This window comes from Periplaneta americana, chromosome 10 (assembly GCF_040183065.1).
Source record: "Periplaneta americana isolate PAMFEO1 chromosome 10, P.americana_PAMFEO1_priV1, whole genome shotgun sequence".
In the NCBI taxonomy this organism is placed as follows: Eukaryota; Metazoa; Arthropoda; class Insecta; order Blattodea; family Blattidae; genus Periplaneta; species Periplaneta americana.
The window spans coordinates 111,000,991-111,023,702 of record NC_091126.1 but is presented as its reverse complement, the minus strand read 5'-3'; the positions used below and the strand labels follow the sequence as shown (position 1 = coordinate 111,023,702).

The window sequence follows — 22,712 nt, the reverse complement described above, 5'->3', positions numbered from 1 at the left end:
TTTAAAGTTTGTTCGTACAAAAATTAACATTTTTAATTATTTTCTTGACAGCCCTTTTTTTGATGCAATTTTAAAGCAATTTCTCTCTACGTTGTTAGATTAATGTGGATCGGAATTAAATATTTCATGTTCTCACCACTGTCACATGCCTGGCCTGTGTTTGAATCATATGACAATTTAAAGGTGGTACTGCAGAAAGTGGAATATGAAAATCATATGTGGTCTGTTTGCTGTGATTTTAAAGTTACTGGTTTGTTACTAAGTCAAAAAGTGGTTTTAAAAAATAGCCCTATTTTTTGTGTGAATGGATTAGTAGAGAAAGGACTTCACATTAGGAGAAGAAAGAATGGCCTAGAAGACACACATTTACACCGGGAATGAAGAATATTATTCTGGAGCCATTACTTGACTCCACCAAAGTTTTGTTCCCACCCTTACATATTAAATTAGGTCTTATGAAGCAGTTCGTGAGAGCTTTGGACAAAAATAGACCGTGTTTTAAATACCTGTGTGATAAATTTCCCTCACTCAGTTATGATAAAGTCTAATCTGGAAATTTTGTAGCCGCAGATATGTAAATTAATGTTAGACAATTATTTTGACGCTGTTATGTGTGATTCAGAAAAGAATGATTGAGATATCTTCAAAATGGTTGTAAATAATTTCTTAGGCAACTATAGAGACCCCAATTGCAAAGAAATGGTTGAAAGTATGTTGGATAACTTCAGAAGCTTGGGCTGTAATATGAGTGTTATTGTTCATTTTCTACATTCGCACCTCAATTATTTTCCCGAGAACTTAGGCGCTTTTAGTAAGGAACATGGTGAAAGGTTTCATCAGAACATCAAAGATATGGAAACTAGATCTACGAAGGAAAGTGGAGTGAGAGTATGATGGCTGTTTACTGCTCGATGCTAAAGAGCGACAATTCTTCAGAAATGCCTTCCAAGAAGTCAAGAAAACGGAAACTTCAAGTGGAGTGAGATGCACATGTGATCAAGGTAAGGTTACATGAGTGTAAATATTATTTTACTAGCTTTTTTTACTCAGTTAATAGTTCTAATTTTGTCACAAACTCTGATTTACACGTATTTAACATGAACGAGATATATATGCCAGTAAAAATATTATTTTTAGATATTTTGTTTTTTTGTTCTTTTTTTTTTGTGATTTGTGAAAAATTCTGATATGATGGGGCTATTTGCAGGTCAGTTTCGAATTCAACAAAAAAAACTGTTAAGAATCAGTTATCAAATCAAGATAATCGGAAAAAATGTATTAAAATGCAGCACACTGTTGTCAAACAGTACATCTCACTTGACAATATGTGTCAGAAGAAGAACAAATTGTTTGTATACATCTGAACTCTGACTAGTATAATATGTGGCTAGTTGGCGCTGTATGCAATGGTGGCGAAAGGAACTGGCCACCCTATCCCATTCTCTCCTGGCCTAGTTGCCTCATAAGTGATGCCTTCTTGGTATCACTTGTGAGGTTCAGACTGTTTTCGGACAGTTGACTTAACAACAACAACAATGTATCTATATCTGAATATCACTAATAAATTATTATCATCTAATACACATTAACTTAAAAGTCTTCTTCTTCTTCGTCTTCTCCTTCTTATCCAAGCTTTAAGCCTTTTAAGGCTTGTTGCGGCTCCAAATTAGTTGCACTCATTGATTGATCCATCTTTTCTTAGGTCTACCGATACTTCTCCCTTTAGGTAGCCTATGTAATGCATAATTTGCTTAGGATATCTATCTTTGCCCATTCTGTCTACGTGTTCCAGACATTTTTGTCTATAATTTACTATCTGTTCATTTATATTATAAATTTGTAATTGGTTTCTTATATTTTCATTTCTAAATCTGTCTCTTCTTGTTACTGACCTCAGAAACCACATCTCTGTTGCCTGTAATCTAATTTTATCTCTAGATGATATTGTCCATGTCTCACTGCCATATAGCACTCCTGGGATTGCCATAGTTTTATAGAACTTTATCATTGTGTCTTTTCTGACTTTGTTCCTCAGTGTCCTCTTAATTGTACCACGCATTCTTGAAAAATGTTCAATTTTATTTTCTCTACCTACTTCCTTAATGTATGATAGTGAGCAACCAAGGAACTTAAATTTATTTACTTGTTCTATTGGCATATTATTTTGTACAAATTTGCATCTTATAGGTTGGAGTCCGTGAAATGCCAACGCCTTACTTTTACTTATGGAGATGTCAAAATTATAATTGTGTATTATTTTGTGGAGTTCAAACAAAGCTCTCTGCATTGTATCTACATTATCCGATATTATGACCTGATCATCCGCATATAAGAGTGTTATTATAAAGTTGTTTGTATCGTAGTTGTTTGATATATGTAAAGTACTTAGCTGCTGTTTCCACTGTCGGATTGCATTGTCCAAATATAGGTTAAATAGAGCGGGTAAAATACAACGACCCTTGTCTGGCTCCCATATTAATATTTGTTTCCTTTAGATCTCCATTTCTTTGTTTTATGTATATATTTGTGTTTTTATATATCACTTTAAATGTTTTGATGAGATGAACCGGTATTCCTCTCTCATAATTGATCTCTATCGAGTCTATCAAATGCTTTACTGAAGTCTACAATTATTATATAAGTTGGACAATTAAATTCTCTTATGTTTTCTGTAAGTAATTTTAAAGTGAATATATTATCAGTACAGGATCTCCCTTTTCGGAACCCTGATTATTCTTCCAAAAGAATTTTGTTTCTACAATATTACATAGTCTCTTATTTAAGATTCTGGTGTATATTTAATATGCAGTGTTTATTAGGCTAATGCCTCTATAATTTTCATTTTAATTTATCGCCTTTTTTTTTAAATTGGTATTATTAATGAATCTTTCTATTCTTTAGGAATCTTCTTTTGTATCCAACATTGATTTAAAATATCTAATAGTCTACCTTTCATTTCTTGTGGTAAATATTTTAATAGCTCTGTATCTATATTATCTGGACCGTGAGCTTTCCTATTTTTAGAATTATCTAGAGCCTGTTCGAGTTCGTGTAATTCCAGGTTATCTACTTCTGTGATTAATGTGTTATCCCATATTTCTGGCCCTAGTTTATAATTATCTTTGGTCCATAGTTTTTTACAGTATAAAAGCCATTCGTCAGAGTCTAACAGCTGTAAGTTTGCAACATCTTTTTCATCTCTGTTCAGGTGTTTCATTATTCTATTCAGGTGTTTCCATTGTCTGTCTTGCATGTATATCGTTTTCTATATTTGCAATATATTTATCCCAGCTAGATTTATGAGCCTCCCTGACCATTTTTCTTGTTTCTTTACTGCAGGTCTTATAAGCTTCTAGTGCTTCCTGTGTTTTAGATGCTAGCCATTTTAAATATAAATCTTTTTTCTTCTTTATAATATTATCTAATTCTTCATTCCAGACATAGAGTCCTTGTTTCTTTCTTCGTGGTTTTCTCTTCCCTAAAACTTCTGATGCAGCTTTTTATATTATTTGTTTGAACTCAACCCATTCTGTTCAATATTTGTATTAATAGCTTTTTCATCCATAAGTAATTTTACTCTGGATTAATACAATGTTCTAATTGATTAAAAGATTGATAATAATAATAATTGGTAAGAAAACCTTGATGTAGCAGAGTGATCCTTCTATTAACTCTGTATACATTAAATCGATTCTCATGATTAAGAGAGAGAAAATAAACACGACCTGATAATATATTGTGACTGTGAGCTCTCCTATTTTTAGAATTATCTAGAGCCTGTTCGAGTTCGTGTAATTCCAGGTTATCTACTTCTGTGATTAATGTGTTATCCCATATTTCTGGCCCTAGTTTATAATTATCTTTGGTCCATAGTTTTTTACAGTATAAAAGCCATTCGTCAGAGTCTAACAGCTGTAAGTTTGCAACATCTTTTTCATCTCTGTTCAGGTGTTTCATTATTCTATTCAGGTGTTTCCATTGTCTGTCTTGCATGTATATCGTTTTCTATATTTGCAATATATTTATCCCAGCTAGATTTATGAGCCTCCCTGACCATTTTTCTTGTTTCTTTACTGCAGGTCTTATAAGCTTCTAGTGCTTCCTGTGTTTTAGATGCTAGCCATTTTAAATATAAATCTTTTTTCTTCTTTATAATATTATCTAATTCTTCATTCCAGACATAGAGTCCTTGTTTCTTTCTTCGTGGTTTTCTCTTCCCTAAAACTTCTGATGCAGCTTTTTATATTATTTGTTTGAACTCAACCCATTCTGTTCAATATTTGTACTAATAGCTTTTTCATCCATAAGTAATTTTACTCTGGATTAATACAATGTTCTAATTCATTAAAAGATTGATAATAATAATAATTGGTAAGAAAACCTTGATGTAGCAGAGTGATCCTTCTATTAACTCTGTATACATTAAATCGATTCTCATGATTAAGAGAGAGAAAATAAACACGACCTGATAATATATTGTGACCGTGAGCTCTCCTATTTTTAGAATTATCTAGAGCCTGTTCGAGTTCGTGTAATTCCAGGTTATCTACTTCTGTGATTAATGTGTTATCCCATATTTCTGGCTCTAGTTTATAATTATCTTTGGTCCATAGTTTTTTACAGTATAAAAGCCATTCGTCAGAGTCTAACAGCTGTAAGTTTGCAACATCTTTTTCATCTCTGTTCAGGTGTTTCATTATTCTATTCAGGTGTTTCCATTGTCTGTCTTGCATGTATATCGTTTTCTATATTTGCAATATATTTATCCCAGCTAGATTTATGAGCCTCCCTGACCATTTTTCTTGTTTCTTTATTGCAGGTCTTATAAGCTTCTAGTGCTTCCTGTGTTTTAGATGCTAGCCATTTTAAATATAAATCTTTTTTCTTCTTTATAATATTATCTAATTCTTCATTCCAGACATAGAGTCCTTTTTTCTTTCTTCGTGGTTTTCTCTTCCCTAAAACTTCTGATGCAGCTTTTTATATTATTTGTTTGAACTCAACCCATTCTGTTCAATATTTGTATTAATAGCTTTTTCATCCATAAGTAATTTTACTCTGGATTTATACAATGTTCTAATTGATTAAAAGATTGATAATAATAATAATTGGTAAGAAAACCTTGATGTAGCAGAGTGATCCTTCTATTAACTCTGTATACATTAAATCGATTCTCATGATTAAGAGAGAGAAAATAAACACGACCTGATAATATATTGTGACCGTGAGCTTTCCTATTTTTAGAATTATCTAGAGCCTGTTCGAGTTCGTGTAATTCCAGGTTATCTACTTCTGTGATTAATGTGTTATCCCATATTTCTGGCCCTAGTTTATAATTATCTTTGGTCCATAGTTTTTTACAGTATAAAAGCCATTCGTCAGAGTCTAACAGCTGTAAGTTTGCAACATCTTTTTCATCTCCGTTCAGGTGTTTCATTATTCTATTCAGGTGTTTCCATTGTCTGTCTTGCATGTATATCGTTTTCTATATTTGCAATATATTTATCCCAGCTAGATTTATGAGCCTCCCTGACCATTTTTCTTGTTTCTTTACTGCAGGTCTTATAAGCTTCTAGTGCTTCCTGTGTTTTAGATGCTAGCCATTTTAAATATAAATCTTTTTTCTTCTTTATAATATTATCTAATTCTTCATTCCAGACATAGAGTCCTTGTTTCTTTCTTCGTGGTTTTCTCTTCCCTAAAACTTCTGATGCAGCTTTTTATATTATTTGTTTGAACTCAACCCATTCTGTTCAATATTTGTACTAATAGCTTTTTCATCCATAAGTAATTTTACTCTGGATTTATACAATGTTCTAATTGATTAAAAGATTGATAATAATAATAATTGGTAAGAAAACCTTGATGTAGCAGAGTGATCCTTCTATTAACTCTGTATACATGAAATCAATTCTCATGATTAAGAGAGAGAAAATAAACACTTACGACCTGATAATATATTGTGACAAATTTCTGTAGAAGAAAAATAAAAAGGAAACCAAATATTTCAGGGAAAGCTATTGAATAGATGATCTGATATAGTACTTATTTGCCATTCCTGAGTGAAATTTTATGTTAATGTTTTAATATAAATTAATTTTGGTATTAACGTTTCTTACATTAATATGCAACAAACTGAGTTTTTAAATTTCCCAATAGAACCTATGAAAAGACTTTAAGATAAAAAAAAAACTTACGTTTAGGTTCAATGAAGTGAAGAGCGACAAGTGGAGAGAGGTAGCCTTTCTTGTTGGTGTATGGATAAAAATATCCTGGAAAACCTGTTCTTGGTATGTATTCAACAGGTCCAATGTTCTCTCTGTCATATGGTTTCAACCCTCCACATGTCAGCCACACAGTGTTCAACTGAAAAATATTAGAACATTGTTTTAATTAGTTTTGAACAATTATTGATGTAAATATATTCCCTTTAAGGTTAGATTTTTAGGTTCCGATAATGTGACTTTCATTCTAAATGTATTACTTTCAAATTTTAATTTAGTAACACTGATATACCACGAGTAAATTTTTTCATAACATTTACAAGTAAAATTAATTATTCTAGCCAGCAGGAATGATGGAAATGAAAATGAAAGGTTAGCAATAGAGGGCAAACACAATATCATTAAATTATTTTGTGAATATTGTTACAGTGTTTGTGAAAGTTCAACGTAAACAGCATACCTACACTGTATCCACTGACTGCAATACAGACGGAAATTTTATTTAAAATCTCTCAAAGTTCAGCACAAAGTCTGGTGTTTGAAGTGGAATATATGAAATTTATGTGCTTTTATGTAAAACAGAGACTTTTTTAATCAATGTAAAAATATTCTTACGGAATGATATGGTGTATTGCACCATTAATTTGGTTAAGCATTAATTATCGCATAAGTCGTAAGAATGATGACAGTATTGTTAATATTGGAGTTCCTCTTCCTCATGATGATAGTGTTAATCACTACCATCATCTATAGGCTGCTACTACAGAGCAGTCAGCAGTATTTCGGGCCATCAAACTCCATTTCGTGCTAGTGGTAACCTATGTTGCAGACAGAAAAAGGGAGTCAATGTCACTGCTAATAATAGCGCGCAATATAACTATTTTCACTGAAACCATGAATTGATATATAATGCTGATTGTAATGAGTATTAATCTGTGATACAAGAATTGTTGAATATTTTGTCTCTCCAGCTACCTACACATTTTCGACATATGCATTAGTTCCTCAGGTGCGATTTAAGCAATTTCTCGAGTGATGTTTTCTTTTAGTTCCTCTATTGTGTGAGAATGGTTCTTATAAACTACCAGCGTATCTTTTAAGTTTGCCCAAAAATAAAATTTACTTAGAGTGAAACCGGAGCTATACAAGGGGGCCACAATACAGTGCTGGTAACTCTGTCCTAAAAAATCTCTGCAATAAGATGTAGTGATTCGTAAGGAGTTTGTGCAGTAGCAGAATCTTTTTCATAAAAAAATTGGCCTTATTGTTCCGTGTGTATTCAAACCACACCACACAACAGACTTTTTCATCATGCAATAGAACTTCATGCACAAGCTGGTGATTTTCTGTGCTCTGGTACCAGTTGTTTTGTGGTATGACTTGCCCATCATAGACGAAGATACAGGGGAGGCTTAGGTAAGCAATGCACCCCCAAGTCAGAGTGATATAGATTACTGTCTCTCTCTAGCATTAGTTATGTAGGAAGCATAATACCGCAAATTAATATGCAAACAACGTTTAGGTAAAAATTATGTTTCTAAGTATTGCCTATAGGCATTCTTTATGTGACTTTTATTTTTATAATATGGATATGAAAGAACTGGGACAAGCCTGAAACATTTTATAGAGAGAGTTCATTCAGTTCGCATCAGGTGACAGTGAGTTCGCAAGATAAATTTTCCTTTTCTTAAAAGTATAGAACAAAGTAGAAACAAAATTATTAATATACATAATAGTGAAGAACTTGATAAAACTACGGATAATAGCGTAAGTGTTGATGCAGCTGCAATAGTATTCAACCTACAACTAGTGACCATACAAGTGGTAAATGGCAAAGCGGACACAGTTCTGTAGTTCACCCAAGGTTCTTCAGATCTTGTCAATACATTGTGTACGTATTGTATACTGCTGTGGAGTAATGGTTAGCATGTTTGACTGTAAAACGAGTGGGTCCAGATTCAATCTCCATTGGGACAAATTACGTGATTGGGGATTTTTTCGAGATTTTCATTCAACTAATTGAAGCGGAATTACTGGGTAACTTTCGGCTTTGGACCTAGGACTCACAGAACAGGAGTGATAAGCACAATAAGCATCTGGCTGTGGTGCAAACTTTTGAGTCCCACTTCCGTAAAAAAAAAAAAGGTATGCATTTGTCTTTTTTATGCTTTTGGGCGCATTTATATGCTCATGATAATATATACCGTAACTATCTACGAATTAGCTTATTTTATTGCCATATTGTTGCCCCCTCCCAGAAAATCGTTCTATTCTGTCTATGGTGCCCATATAATTCGAATAATGCTTCATCTGAAAATATGCTTAATTCAGGATCCACTCTCCAGATTCCAATTTTAAAATATGACTCTAATCGTGTGATCACTCAATAACAATTCGTGAAACAATATAATTTTATAGATACTGTAAAGTGGGGTGACTTTGAACGCCGAGGTGACTTTGAACAGTAATTTAGCGCCTTTCTAAATTAAATGCTGTACCCAATTGCGAAAAAACTGAACTAATTTATTGACAACTTAAACAGTTTTTTCGCAATTGGGTACAGCATTTAATTTAGAAAGGCGCTACATTACTGTTCAAAGTCACCTCAGCGTTCAAAGTCACCCCACTTTACGGTAAGGGTTTAATTTAAGCAGTTTAATGACAATTCTTGCTGATGATTTTGAAACGCCTGTTTCATGAGCAAGTTGATACATATTTTGGAGTACCGTATGTTCCATCTTCCACCTATTTCAACTAATTTTTCTTCCATAAGAACTCTGCGCCTGGTAACAGGTTTTACGTGTTTAAGAGATCCTGTTTGACATAGCTCTTTAACAAGTTCACGAACAGTTTCCTTACCTGGAACAGAATTGCAAGGATAATTTCTCATGAATCGCCTTACTATTGTTCTCCACGAGTTAGTTTTTAATTCTATGGTGTTACAGCATAAGCTGATATACCTATATTTTCCTTATTTTACAGGAGAGCAGTTTTAAAGTCTACTCTTTCAGAAAAAATCACAGATACATTAGAAGGAATACTGGTACTTTTTAAATTAATATTAATATTAGCTACTAATGGGAGTAGACATACCATATTTTGCCATAAATTTAAAAACTACATTTGCAACATAGCTAGACAATAAAATATTCCTGCCAAAATTGTACATATCACCTTCTGCCATAACACCACTGAATAGGCTAAGTCGTAGGCTACTGGGTCTAGTGTTCAACAATTTATTGAAATGATGCAAAGCTTGTCTATGAACAGCTACACATCATTACGAACATCCGTTTTAATTTAAGATGAGATTAAACATTAAAATAGCATTTAATTATTGTACTCTTAATACTACTTATATTTTAATCATAAGTTTAAAGAACAGTCCCTACTTTTATAATTCACATTGATTCTGATATGGCACTATGTTCTGTGAAATGACTAGTATACAGTGAGGCAATCGAGATTGTAAACTCTGTAGCTATTTTCTTTAAATATTACATATTAAATCAGATTATAATAAACTGTAAGCAAATAATGGTTGCTTCAATGACTACAGAGTCCTGAAATTGAACACACAAGTCTAAGAGTCATTCACACACAGGTCAATGATTACCAATATCGGTACACATATTTTGAGAGGAGGTACAAACCTGACTTTCATTAATGATATTTATTTCATGAATATGTTTCTTTAGTTCTAACGGCATCGACTTAGGCAGACTGTTTGTGTCATTGTAGAACACTGGCTCCCAGTCATATATCTGCGAAGAGACATCAGAAAGTTTCAGGAGTATATTATCGCAATTTCTAGTACTACCTTTGTATTGTATTTATTTACATTCAATGGTATTCATACATCACTTCACAGCTAGAATACTGTAATGAGAATAACTTCCATAGCATCATAGCACTTTTCATATTTAACATTTTAATTAATTAATTACGGGAGAAAATATTATCAAATACGTGAAATAGGAGACTGGCGAAAATGTGAGTAAAATATGGGAGACCTGGCAAGCCTAATTCTGTGAATAACTGGAACTGTAAAATGCAACCACAATGAAACAACTTAGCTAAATAATAATAATAATAATAATAATAATAATAATAATAATAATAATAATAATAATAATAATAATAATAATAATAAATACCAGTTTAAATGTTATGTTTTATTTAACGACGCTCGCAACTGCAGAGGTTATATCAGCGTCGCCGGATGTGCCGGAATTTTGTCCCGCAGGAGTTCTTTTACATGCCAGTAAATCTACTGACATGAGCCTGTCGCATTTACGCACATTTAAATGCCATCGACCTGGCCCGGGATCGAACCCGCAACCTTGGGCATAGGAGGCCAGCACTATACCAACTTGCCAACCAGGTCGACAATACCAGTTTATGTTAGATACACAATATACAGGGTGTTTCACGAAGATTGTGCAATATTCTAGGATGTGATTTCCGACATCATTCTGATGAAAAAAAGTTCCTATATACATGTGTCCGATTTTTAATAGTTTCGGATAAAATCACGTTTCTTTCTTCCATAACATGCATTCTTGTGAACTTTCTCTCTCTGAAAATCTGGAGCTGTATGTGTTACAGTACAGCTGATAGCAGCGACAAAAAATCTCGTGACATCAGGGTCATGGTTAGAGATAACTCAACACTGGTACAACATATCTATCTAGCATCCAAACAACGGAAGTTAGGGAATGTAGCACGCACAGTTCACACTCAGGCAGCTACGAGTATTACTGCAGAAGCTGGGGTCTTTGAAAACCGGCTTTAATACAGATTTCTCATTTGAGTAATAATGTGAATGTTCTTTAATGAATTTATGATACACCCAGTACTATTGTTGTAAATAATTTAAATACTTAAACCTTCATAATATCTACATTTATGTTTAACATTCAGGAAGGCGTAACTCACTCAATTTTAAAAATGTGACATATGTTTATATGAACTCTTTTTCATCACAGTGATGCCAGAAATCACATCCTAGAGTATTGCACAAACTTCGTGACACACTCTGTATATACTCATCTTCCTGTGTCCAAAAATAAAATTTATTGCTCCAATGTTCCCGCTCCACTCTTATACTTCCTTCCAATTCTTTCATGTACTCTAGGTCGGGCTCTTTTCCTTCTACCAGCTGGAATACATTCTAAAATCTTGCTTGGTAATCGTTGCTCACATTTTTTTTGCTCACACCCATACCACTCTCTCCGTATTTTAAAAAGTCTAGCAGTCTAGCAAGGAATTCTGAATATTTATTTTCTGTCTGAAATTCTCATTTCCTACTTTTTCCAATGCACTCACGCACACGCACGACACACACACAAAACAAGATTTCTAATATGAATTTAATTTTAACATACTTCCCCTAAACAAAGGTTGCCTGACAAAGTAGTATACTATACAATTTTAATATATAATTAATAAATTAATAAAACTGAAAGTTAAGATCTACAAAGAAATAGTAACACTACCAAAAGATACATTAATTAAAAAAAAATAGCTATAAAACATGAAGCAAAAATGGTTATGATTATGAAATATGTATGAGATTTATTCAAGAACGTCATAATAGCTATATAGGGTGATTCACGAGGGAAGGTAAAAAATTTATGATATGATATCTTAGGCCATTTTGAGTGAAAAAGTTCATATGAACATAGGTCCATTTTCGAACGATGGTGGAGCTAGATGCATTTCTTTGGTAAAACGTCTCGCCCCAATGTGAATCAGATGTTACCATATGCTGCTGACGTGAGACAAGGTCAAGGTCGCAATGAATGACGTAACATTGGAACCTGCATTGTGAGCGGTGTAGATATGAGAAACAAACTGGGTGGTTATCAGTTCACAGCAATTCAGTCAGCTACCTACAATGCACTAGTTATACAGGTACAGTTATCGGAAGTGTTAAGTTGTGTTTTTCAAGATGCGTTATAAATTTTCGACTACAGAATACGCCGATATTGTGTATGTTTATGGTTTGTGCAATGGAAGTACCTTGCGTGCTGTTGCTGAATATGAACAATGCTTTCCAAACAGAAGGGTACCATATCGATTTTACTGTCTATGACGAGGTTGGATGAAAGCCTTGGTATAGCAAAGGAAAAGGGAAACGAGAGAGACCCTAATTGACCGTATTTTGGATGCGGCATAAAGAAAAACGTGCAACTCTCCCAAGTGATTCACGCCCGAGTGCAACAGTGCATTGAAGGAGAAGGAGGTGCATTTCAAAACGTGCGAAAACTTCGACCCCGACATCTAGAATATTAGGTATGCATCCATACGTGAATATAAACTTTAAATTTTTCCGTTATCTGTCTCTCAATGCAAATTAGTATAATGGAATCTCAGAAGTTTTTGTGAAATCAAAGAGCCATATCTCCGTAACCGTTCGAAAACGGACCTATATTCATATGAACTTTTTGATTCAGAATGACTTCAGAATTCACATCCCAAATTTTTTACCTTTCCTCGTGAATCACCCTATATATGCATCTATTAGGAATTGTGAAGAAATTATTTACAGGGACTGGAAACAAGAATATAGCAATATTGTTCATCTTAAGTCAAAAATATTCTGACACGGCTAGGAGAAAAGAATGTCCAATCAAAATAATGTTTTCCTTAATTTTATATTTCTTTCGAGGTGATACTTAACTCCTGATACTGGGTGTTCATTTCAAAGTGTGTCATGACGTCACTGTTGTTGGGTCACCGATTTGAAGCGAGTTTCAGCTTACATGTTAGAGAAGTTGCCTATTATTTAAGGCGTTCTTCAATCTGAACTTGAGAACGTGTACGGTATAACTTGAACGTCGTAGCAACAGATGGCGGTCTGTACGGACTGTGTGCTACCATAACCTCTTTCGAACTGTGTTTTGCGCCGGCAAGTCGTACGCAGGGTATTTGTTATCATCGGTTGCGTACGGTAACATTCCACAACACAAATCAAATGCTCCGTGTCCATGTTGACCGTCGAAGTTAATGTCAACAAATACGTAAGTAATCGTCTTAACCCTCTCCCCATATCCCGACAGTACGTATTTCCAAACAGTTCACATTACTGCCACTACCGGTGTTACCGTACGTATCGGCACGTACTCTTCAGAATGAACGCCGTACTTGCTAGCCAACTTCTCTGCCTCTTAGATTATACACCTGAGCTGCGGAAGTGTAGGAAGATTGAATTCTCTAGGCTCATCAGCTAGCCACATGACGGCATACAGCGAGCCAAGACACATTTTGAACTGAACACCCAGTATATCCCTGATATGAAATAGGCCTATAGTCAGACTAGTTGCTCATAATCTGAGCACAATAATGAGATCACAGGGAGACATGATGCTCCTACACTGGAATATAACATTAAATTAAGTGGGCCTATCCGTACTACATATATCTCAGGCCCATTTAAGAATTTTGAACAATGGAATATTGTCTTGCCTTAATCTCTGCAGTTTCGAAAGACAATTTATTCAACGTAAGCAGTTGTAGGAATATAAATGTTATTTTCATTTATATTTGTATTATTTCTGTCCACCAATTAATTTCTAATTTCATTCTTAAAGCTTCATTTTTAAGGTTTTGGCAATGTCATAAGCACATACACCTTACTTTGGACTAGTAATGAAAATATTAATATCGTCATTATTATTATTATTAGCATTGTTGATATAGATTAAGAACTAAAAGAGGGAAACTCAGACAGAAATTAAATTAATACCAACTTTGTTGAGTTTGATGAAAACACATGGAGTGCCCTTATCATAATTAAAATTATTTCCTGAAGTACAGGGATCCCAGCTATCAATGTCCACACTGCACACTTTGCCCTCAGGAGGGGCAGGACTGGTGTAGTTACATTCCATGTAGTTTCCTTCTTCTACTTCAGTGCTGGACTTCATATAAACTGTGAATTGGAAATTACCATTAGGGGTGAATTCACCAGTAGTTGACCAAGACCCAGTAGTTGACCACATTGGAATCTTTTAATTAAAAATAAGCATTCTGGCTACACAGCAAAATATTTCCTCAGATATATATAACATTTAACATCTCTTTATTTCATTTGATAACAGTGTAACAGGAAATGATGGTATTAGAGAAAGCCGGAAATTTGTAGTGACTATGTACAGTTGTCAAAAAAAAAAGTGGCTGCACTCGTGAACAGCGAATATTTTCAAAGTCCACTTCGGTTCATGGAGATGTTACACGATGCATGTGCTTATACAAGCAATTCCGGAACTATGAAAGTGTTCCATATCTGCGCCTCGTAGACCAGCGGTAGAGTGCTTGTTTAATGATTCAAAGGTTGTCAGTTCGGGCCTTCTTCAAGTTTTCATTTTATTTTTTAATCGTTCTTTAGCGATGTAAATGATATTCAAATTATCATTTATATCCAGTCATTGCTCTTTATGGATATCACGTTATTTATATTTTGTTATCGTTCTTTAGAGATATGCATAAAATTCAAGTCATCATTTGTATTCTGTTATCGTTTTATAACGATATGAATAATAATAATTATTATTGTATCTCCAATGGGGGTTAGCCCTATTTTACATATGTATGTTAGGGCTATAGTTTTATACACAAAAAACATAAGCATAAAGAGAAATGGAAAAGAAAATTAAATTAGCTTATGCGATGTAAACAAAACATAAACAATCCGTAAATTAGGCATTGCGATTGCAAAACAAATATCAGTTATCAATTTGAAACATACAAAAACATTAACAACACACATACGTAACACTTCTATAACACAAATATGCAGCTTTCCGTACCATACATCATAAATTAATACACAATAGTCACACAAACACAATCAAACTATAATTACGACATTGAGACGACATCAAGCATCCCATAACTGAATCAAATACATAACAAATCAAGCATCCGTTGAAACACATACACTTCAACATAGTAACCACACTTTTAAAAGTTACAAATTTGGCTCCAAGAAGAATAAATAGGACACTGTTACTAATTACTATTCCTTTACAATTTCTTAAATACATCTGTAATAAATCTGTGAAATTCCGATATGAATAATATTCACGTTTTTTATATTGTTATCGTTCTTTAGCGATATAAATAATATTCAAGTTATCATTTATATTCTGTTTTCCTTCATTAGCATTATAAAAGAATATTCAAGTTTTTTATATTGTTATTGTTCTTTCGAAATATAAATAATCTGTATTTTATTTAAGTAATTATTATAACACAAATAACCATCTTTCTTTGTAAAATAGGTTATTTTATTTAGATACCGTAAAGCGGAGTGACTTTGAACGCCGAGGTGACTTTGAACAGTAATTTAGCAACCCTTCTAAATTAAATGCTGTACCCTATTGCGAAAAAACTGAACTAATTTATTGACAACTTGAACAGTTTTTTCGCAATTGGCTACAGCATTTAATTTTGAAAGGAGCTAAATTACTGTTCAAAGTCACCTCAGAGTTCAAAGTCACCCCACATTACGGTAATTAAATACGTATTATATAATATCTTATATTAATTATACAAACCGATATTTATCATTAATATTCTGTTATCGTTCTTTAGTGACACTGTATAAATAATATTCAAGTTATTTGTATTGTAATCGTTCTTTAGCGATATAAATAACATAAATTTAATATTAGGTTTGGAAAAATCCAGTTGCATAATACTGGTATTAGTTTTTCTTTTTGTATTATTACATTATACTATCTTGAACCACAATAAAATGAAAAGGAGTAACGAGGAATTGAACCTGAGACGTTGACATCTAAATTCCGACGTTCATCTGCTGAGCTACGAGGGCAAAAGTGTGGACACATTTTCGGAAAAATTGGCCCAATCACACTCTAAGATTTTCTGATGATTCATAGAAGCTAGTCCAGGATGCGGGGGGCAAAGGCTAATTGAGATTTCCCGGTCTCTGATCGGGTCAAACATCCTGATAGAATTAATATTTAACCCTTGCCGTGACTTTCGGTGAAGTCCGGAGGGCCCAATTAGTCAAATCCACTCTCCTCATCTCCACGCTTGGCCCCTCTGGAATGTAATAAGATGCAAAAGAGATAGTGGTATGTGAAAAGCAACAGGATGTTACCACATTTAGGCCTATCCTGCCCAAGAAAAACTGCAAACATGAACAAAGGAAGCTTTTAATAGAATAAGAAGGATCGTCTGCGGACCTCTGGAAAAAGAACTAAGGAAGAGACTAGTGAAGTGCGTTGTGTGGAGTGTGGCATTGTATGGGGAAGGAACATGGACATTACGACGAAATGAACAGAAATGAATTGAAGCATTTGAAATGTGGATGTGGAGAAGAACGGTGCGTGTGAAGTGGACAGACAGAATAAGAAATAAAATTGTGTTTGAAAAAGTGAGTGAAGAAAGAATGATGCTGAAACTGATTAGAAAGAGAAAAAGGAATTGGGTGGGTCTCTGGTTAAAAAGAATAATAGACGATATTAGGATATGTGGATCATATGCGGAGACTAAGAGGAAGGCAGAAAATTGGAAAGATTGTAGATTGCTGGGTTTGCAATGAAAGACCAGCCATGGACAGAACACTTATGTATGTATGCTCAGAATTCCTGGAATATCGTGTCTAAGAACAGTCGCTATTTGCAAAGACTAGTCAATTCCATGCTCACTCGACTGCAAGATGATCGAGATAAGAGGAAGATAGACTAAATATTGAATTGTGGTTTTTTGTTTTGTTTTTTCAACGCTTAATTGTTTGAATGTTTTAAGGCCGACGCCAGTAAATTTGTTTTGTTTATGCCACGAAAGTTATTTTATTGAGAATAAAATCTTTTTTCTTTCCATTTGCAGCCACAATATCATAATGATAAAGTCATGGCATAATATATTAATGAACCTGATGTTAATTACTAAAATAATCGTTAAAGAGAAAGGAGCCATTATGTATAGTTTGTCTCTCTCAAAAACAGAACAAAAAAAAAAAAAAACATAAAAAGCACGAGGTTGTAGTCGAACGCAGGACCACATGAATAAGAGGCCTGAACGCTACTATTACACTATCGAATAACACACAGAATACTTCAATTATAACTGTAGATATCAGGCAACGTGGTCCAACAACATGTAACATCGCCTGTCTCCGAATTGTAGCGAAGATACCCAAAGGGAACTTTATTTCAGGAGAGCGGCCACTTTTTCTTTTGACAGCTGTACATACACTTTTTCAGTTTTTATAGTTCCTACGAATCACTGAACAACAGGAATTTTGCTCCGATTTAAAACAATGTGTCCCTTATAGTTTGGTGTGCGCTGAATCCGAAAATGCATCTCTTTTCTTCGTTTCACGTAAGGTTTTTAAGATATACTATGATTTCACTTTCTGCTAAGCGTTCCCCCAGGAATGGGTTGGGAGTTGTTAACGAAAACAAATTCTAATGCATTTTATGAGTTTATCACTTATTTCCTTTTTCTTATGGCTGTTAGCATATCCAGTACACATTTTTCAAGTATTATGAGTTATTTTGAATCCCTAGAGTGTTGTAATTTTATCAGTAGCAAAAAAAAAAAAAAAAAATTATAAAGAAGTCAATTCACTTTCCCCGGACATTGGTACATGATGGGACAATTTCGATTTTAAATTCAGATTTAGGGCACACATATTAGTAATATTCACCTATTTTTATTTCGGAGCAAGACAAAAAGTAAAAATTTGTTGTTCAGTGAATTAATAGGGGTGTTCATTGTTAGGAGAAAATCCACAAACGATTAGGGAAAACATGGGAATTTTACTGGAAGCAAGTAAAGAGATAGGTTTGGAAGTAAATTCCGAAAAGACAAAGTATATGATTATGTCTTGTGACGAGAATATTGTACGAAATGGAAATATAAAAATTGGAAATTTATCTTTTGAAGAGGTGGAGAAGTTCAAATATCTTGGAGCAACAGTAACAAATACAAATGATACTTGGGAGGAAAATAAACACACAATAAATATGGGAAATGCCTCTTATTATTCGGCTGAGAAGCTTTTATCATCCAGTTTGCTGTCAAAAATTCTGAAAGTTAGAATTTATAAAATAGTTATATTACCGGTTGTTCTTTATGGTTGTGAAACTTGGACTCTCACTTTGAGAGAGGAACATAGGTTAAGGGTGTTTGAGAATAAGGTGCTTAGGAAAATATTTGGGGCTAAGAGGGATGAAGTTGCAGGAGAATGGAGAAAGTTACATAACACAGAACTGCAAGCATTGTATTCTTCACCTGACACAGGAACATTAAATCCAGACGTTTGAGATGGGCAGGGCATGTAGCACGTATGGGCGAATCCAGAAATGCATATAGAGTGTTAGTTGGGGGGCCGGAGGGAAAAAGACCTTTAGAGAGGCCGAGACATAGGTGGGAATATAATATTATGATGGACTTGAGGGAGGTGGGATATGATGATAGAGAATGGATTAATCTTGCTCAGGATAGGGACCAATGGCGGGCTTATATGAGGGCGACAATGAACCTTCAGTTTCTTTAAAAGCCAGTAAGTAAGTAAGTAAGGTCATTTACTATTTCTTAATTATTATCAAGCACCAGTACCGGTAGTTGACCAGACATTCAACTACTGGACCAGTTTAAAATAAAGTGATATCCAGTAGGTGTCCATCACTTGCAAATGTGCTCCTGACTTTTTTATGTAAATTACGTAGATTGTATATAATCTGTGTTTTAAATGTTTGCAACTATTTCGTATGACTAGGTCAAAAAATGGAAAAAAAGTCTTCAAATATATAAAATAATCCTTAAATAATGGAATTAAGGATGCTCAAATGACTCTATTCCAATTCTCAAATTGCAAGAAAATATGGAATACTACATTCCACCCTGACTAATAAGCTGAAAGATAGAATGCCTTCACCTAAATTATTGGTGGTCACAGTAGTTGCCAAATTGTGTGCAGAAAATAAAATTCTTCAGTTTGCCTCGCTTTTAAATGCTACACACATTCTACAACCTTAAAAACTGTCTGGCAAAATGCAGTTGAGGATTTGCCATATGAGTATAAGAGATGTGTAGTATCAAAAACAAATTTTGGTCAGTCATTACAGAGCGAGTATTCGATGAAAGAGCCATCTCAGAATGGCTTCCATAAATGCAACACCTTCCTAATTGACACAAATGCAGTAAATTATTCTGGATGTATGAGTCATGAGTCTGTGGGTTGATAGAAATGGAACTGTGAACCTCAAACCAACTAAGTTTTATGTGAAATGTCAGTTGTATTTGGAATCGGTTATGAAACCTGGATGCACTGAAGAATTCAGAACTGTTGCAGCTAATGTAAAATGGACTGGAGATGACGTGGCATCTGAACTCTCCTACAATTGGTTAAAATTATGGAAAAGATGCATACAACCAAATGATTTTAACAACATTCTGATGGTGCCATATTGACTTGTCATAAGAACAATAATGTTGAAGAAGCACAGCAAAATGGAGAAGATGTGTAGATTGAGGAAATGCTGCAGAAAAATGAGTTACCACATGATATTACGAGTAACAGGTGGCTACAATATCATTAGGATTTAGATGTTAACAAAAAGAAAGAAATGTGGAAGGAAGGAAGAAAACACAATGCGAGGAAAGGACAAGAGACAGAAGTAATCAAGGAAGGTCTGATAGCAAAAAATCTAAAAAACTAGAGGTCTCTCAGTCAGATATCTCTGAGTTCGAGTTAGAGTTAGAATTCCAGACTTTATCATCGGACATTGATGATATACTTTTGGACATTTCTGAGGAAGATGGCAACAACCAAAGCAGTAATGATGGGAACCATGTGAAAGGCGGAACTTGGTTCATTGTGAAATATATATAGCGATGAAAACTTGTCGTTTACTTTGTGGGAAAAGTGGTAAAGAAAGAGGAAGAAGATTTTGATGAATTTGCTCAACACGTGGCTGCAAATGTGTTCAAGTAGCCAGCACAAGAAGATCCTGATACTATATCGGAGAATACAGTGCAGTGTGTTTATTCTGAACGCAGGAAAACTATAAAAAAAAGACATATTTATGCGATTCAAACTTTCAGTTTTGCAGGTAAAAGTCTTGGTTAGAATGCAAGTGCATTTTTATGTAATAAAATATAAGTGTGTCTTCTGTGTTAAAATAGCCATATCAAATTTGATTTAGTAGTGGTCAACTATTGGTCGAAAAACTGGTCACTTACTGACACATAGAGGTCAACTACTGGTATTTTTGTAAGCTGTTAGTGTAAAAATAAATTTCATCTTTTTTTTAGTTGGTTATTTAACGACGCTGTATTAACTACGAGGTTATTTAGCGTCGTTGAGATTGGAGATTGCGAGATGGTGTTTGGCGAGATGAGGCCGAGGATTCGCCAAAGATTACCTGGCATTCACGTTACGGTTGGGGAAAACCTCGGAAAAAACTCAACCAGGTAATCAGCCCAAGCGGGGATCGAAACCGCGCCCGAGCGCAATTTCAGACTGGCAGGCAAGCGCCTTAACTGACTGAGCCATGTCAGTGGCTTCATCATGTTACATTGCTTTAAACAAGTATTGAATAGCACCATTGCTTTTGTCAACATTTTAATATCCTTATTTACTCTAGAAATCTTTTCCTTGTGACTTTATCTACAAACAAAATGGAGATTTAAGAAACGAATGTTCCTTAACTGGTCAACTACCAGTGAACTCACGCCTATATTGTTCAAAACAATTTTCATAAATTTAAATATGCTTCAGTCAAATCAAAACTAAAAATTATTTTAAGATCTACTGTTACAGTCAGTCAAATATATCGTTTAAATGTTTAATATATTGTGTCTTTTTATTTTTTTTATTTTAGTAGGTTATTTTACGACGCTTTATCAACAGCTTTGGTTATTTAGTGTCTGAATGAGATGAAGGTGATAATGCCGGTGAAATGAGTCCGGGGTCCAGCACCGAAAGTTACCCAGCATTTGCTCATCTTGGGTTGAGGGAAAACCCTGGAAAAAACCTCAACCAGGTAAATTGCCCCGACCGGGAATCGAACCCGGGCCACCTGGTTTCGCGGCCAGACGAGCTGACCGTTACTCCACAGGTGTGGACAATATATTGTGTCAATATCAATATTGAATACTTATTAATATCTGTATTTCATTTAACAATGCTTTCAACTTCAAAGATTATTCAGTGTTGAAATTAAATGTAGGAGAGAAAAAGGGAGAAATTTTTCCTGGAGCCCTCTATTAGGGACAGCTGATCAGCTGCAGCTCCATCAGCTGCATAAATCTACGACATCTTCCTGGAGGAAGCCACACTAATGATTTTATTATTCTTAATATTCAATTTCACCCAGCAAAGTTTGAACCTGTGAACATAAGAATCAACAGGTATCATGGTAACTAACAGATAACCGAGGAAGACTGACATTCAATAAGTGTTGTCCATAATTAGTTAAGGTAATTATACACATGATATGCATTCTCCCCTATTTATAAGTAGCTCCGAAATCTTTGCCTGCACTGTCTTTCTGTTGGTGAGACGAGAGGTACAGTAGCGTGAAAATTAATCCAAACAACGTAATTACTTATGCAAAAACACTCAAACGGGATTAAGAAAAAGGATCTAAGACATACCTCAGTAATATATGTGGCCTCCCTTGTTCCTAATAACAGCTCTGAGACGATTTGGCATGGATTCCACTAATTTCCCACAAATATTCTTCATTTATTCATCGCGAAACCATACACCAATGAGGGCAGAAATCATCTTCTCCTTTGTAGAACAATCCATTTTTTGCATTCTTCTTTTGCAAATTGACCACAAGTTCTCAATGGGGTTGATGTCGGGTGAGTTGCCTGGCCAGGAGTGTACCTGAATATTCTTCTTGTTGAAGAATTCCGTAGTTTTTCGAGACGTATGGCATGGTGCCAGGTCTTGTTGGAACACACCTCTGCCATCCAGAAATGATTTTTGCAGCTGGGGTACGATTCTGGTTTCCAATAAGTGAATATATTTGTCAGAATTCATCATTCCCTTGATAGGTATTAATGCTCCAGGCCCTTCATGTGTAAAACAACCCCAAAACATTACTTTAGGGGGGTATTTTGGTGCTTGTTGGAGATGAGCTGCTGTTACTTTTTCGGATCCTTTCCGTACATAAGAAACACGGTGGCCGTGGACCTCGAAATGAGACTCATCGGAAAAAAGTACATTCTTCCAGTCATTCACTGTCCAGTGTTGATGTAATTCTGCCCACATTAAGCGTTTTTTGCACATAACAGGGGTTAGCAGTTGCTTCTTAATATGCTTACGAGCCCTTCGTCCAGCTTCCAAAAGCCTACGCAGCACTGTTGTCACGTGAATATTCGCCCCAGTGATAGCCATTAACTCGAGGGTTAAGTCGACAGCAGTTAGTCTAGGATTTAATTTACTTTTCCTGACAAACGATCATCTGCAGGTGAAGTCTTCCTTTTCCAGCT

At 34.6% G+C, this 22,712-nt stretch overlaps 1 protein-coding gene across 2 annotated transcripts in view; it reads right to left on the bottom strand.

The window, feature by feature from the left end:
• Nucleotides 1–22,712, bottom strand: part of LOC138707954 (sodium/potassium-transporting ATPase subunit beta-2-like) — a 60,626-nt gene that overhangs the window by 20,828 nt on the left and 17,086 nt on the right. Inside the window, exons 4-6 of one of the 2 annotated variants that reach the window (XM_069838028.1) lie at nucleotides 13,979–14,160; nucleotides 9,878–9,988; nucleotides 6,198–6,366 (exon numbers count right to left, since the gene is read on the bottom strand). In XM_069838028.1, coding sequence (XP_069694129.1) covers nucleotides 6,198–6,366; nucleotides 9,878–9,988; nucleotides 13,979–14,160 — 462 coding nt within the window. Of the gene's footprint in view, nucleotides 1–6,197; nucleotides 6,367–9,877; nucleotides 9,989–13,978; nucleotides 14,161–22,712 lie in introns of those variants that run through there. The other variant, XM_069838027.1, reaches the window with a different exon arrangement.